Source organism: Chaetura pelagica, unplaced genomic scaffold, assembly GCF_000747805.2.
Source record: "Chaetura pelagica isolate M959 unplaced genomic scaffold, ChaPel_1.0 scaffold962, whole genome shotgun sequence".
In the NCBI taxonomy this organism is placed as follows: domain Eukaryota; kingdom Metazoa; phylum Chordata; class Aves; order Apodiformes; family Apodidae; genus Chaetura; species Chaetura pelagica.
The window spans coordinates 867,920-869,017 of record NW_009952479.1 but is presented as its reverse complement, the minus strand read 5'-3'; the positions used below and the strand labels follow the sequence as shown (position 1 = coordinate 869,017).

The following is a 1,098-nucleotide window of genomic DNA, read 5'->3' as shown; positions in this document are numbered from 1 at the left end:
GGGGTGTCCCGGGACTCGGGGGTCCTGGCTGTGGCCGGGCCAGCCCCTCACCCGTGTCCCCGCAGCCTGGCAGTGTGTGGAGCGTGACCTGCGTAGCCAGATGGGCTCCGAGCGCAGCCTGGTCGAAGAGTATGTGGAGAAGATGCCAAACCCAAGCCTGAAAGGTGAGAGGGGTGGGGGACACGCTCCTCCGGCTCCTGCTGTGGGGGATGGCCAGCCCCGGGGAGCCTGGGAGGGGGGCTGCGATGCACCTCTCCTGTCATCCCTGCAGCGTTTAAACCTGTTGACCTGGGTGATCTGAAGAGGAGGAACACACAGGATGCAAAGAAGTCCTAAGGCGGGTCCTCCCTGTCGATCGGCTGGTCTCCTAAGGTCCTCAAGCAGATTTAATTTGAGATTTTTGTGTTGATTTCCTTCTCTCTGTACTTCTTCCCAATGCCCACGGGAGAGCCAGTCAGCTTTGGGGCTGGTTCTGAAGCTTCCTGAAACCGGAGATGCTCACAGGGGCTTGCTGAGGGTGCCCAGAGTGTGCAAAGGATTCTAGCCCCCCCCCCAGCCTCCACTCACAGCTTCCTCTGGCCTCAGGCTGTCCTTCCCCACTTCATCCTGGTCTCACAGATTTCCTGCTCTCCTCCATCTCTGCCGCTGGTGTTCGGGTATGTGGGCTCTCCGGCCCGCGGCAAAGCAGAGCGGCTGCGCGGTCGGTGGGGGCAGCACCAGCTCTCGGCTCCCTCCGGTGCACGGAGGATCTGCTGGGGCAGGCAGGGGGAGAGGGAAGGAGAGCTGGTTCTGTCCTTGTGCTCGGGAGACAGCGAGATCCCAGCCCCGCCCTGCAGCTGATGCCAGGCAGGTCCCCGCGGCTGCTCCTGCTGGGGGTCTGGTGCGGGGGCTGCGTCGGAGCCACCAGCACTCGTGGGTCCAAGGCCGGATCCTCCTCAAGGTTAGACTGGGCCGGGTCCCTGCGGTGCTGCAGACCGGGCTGCTCCCCTCTCCCTGCAGATGGGGACAGATGGGGTGTGGGTGCTGCCCCAGCACCCTGGGTGTGCTCAGAGGGGGGCTGGGCTCACTCAGCCCCGCGGCGCTGGGGCAGCCCCGGCG

The 1,098-nt window shown here is 64.9% G+C and overlaps 2 protein-coding genes across 2 annotated transcripts in view; one reads left to right on the top strand and one right to left on the bottom strand.

The window, feature by feature from the left end:
- Window positions 1-67: 67 nt before the first annotated feature.
- Window positions 68-336, top strand: FAM195B (family with sequence similarity 195, member B; the record flags this gene model as incomplete). The annotated part of the gene is made up of 2 exons (XM_010008687.1): window positions 68-164; window positions 272-336. Coding segments are annotated over 2 exons (162 nt in total), but the record flags the coding sequence as incomplete, so codon positions are not given.
- A 50-nt stretch (window positions 337-386) lies between these two features.
- The window catches only part of GCGR (glucagon receptor), a 28,926-nt gene continuing 28,214 nt past the window's right edge, over window positions 387-1,098 (bottom strand). Inside the window, exon 14 of the mRNA XM_010008686.1 lies at window positions 387-482. Within this exon, the coding sequence (XP_010006988.1) occupies window positions 387-482 (96 nt within the window). The remainder of the gene's footprint in view (window positions 483-1,098) is intronic.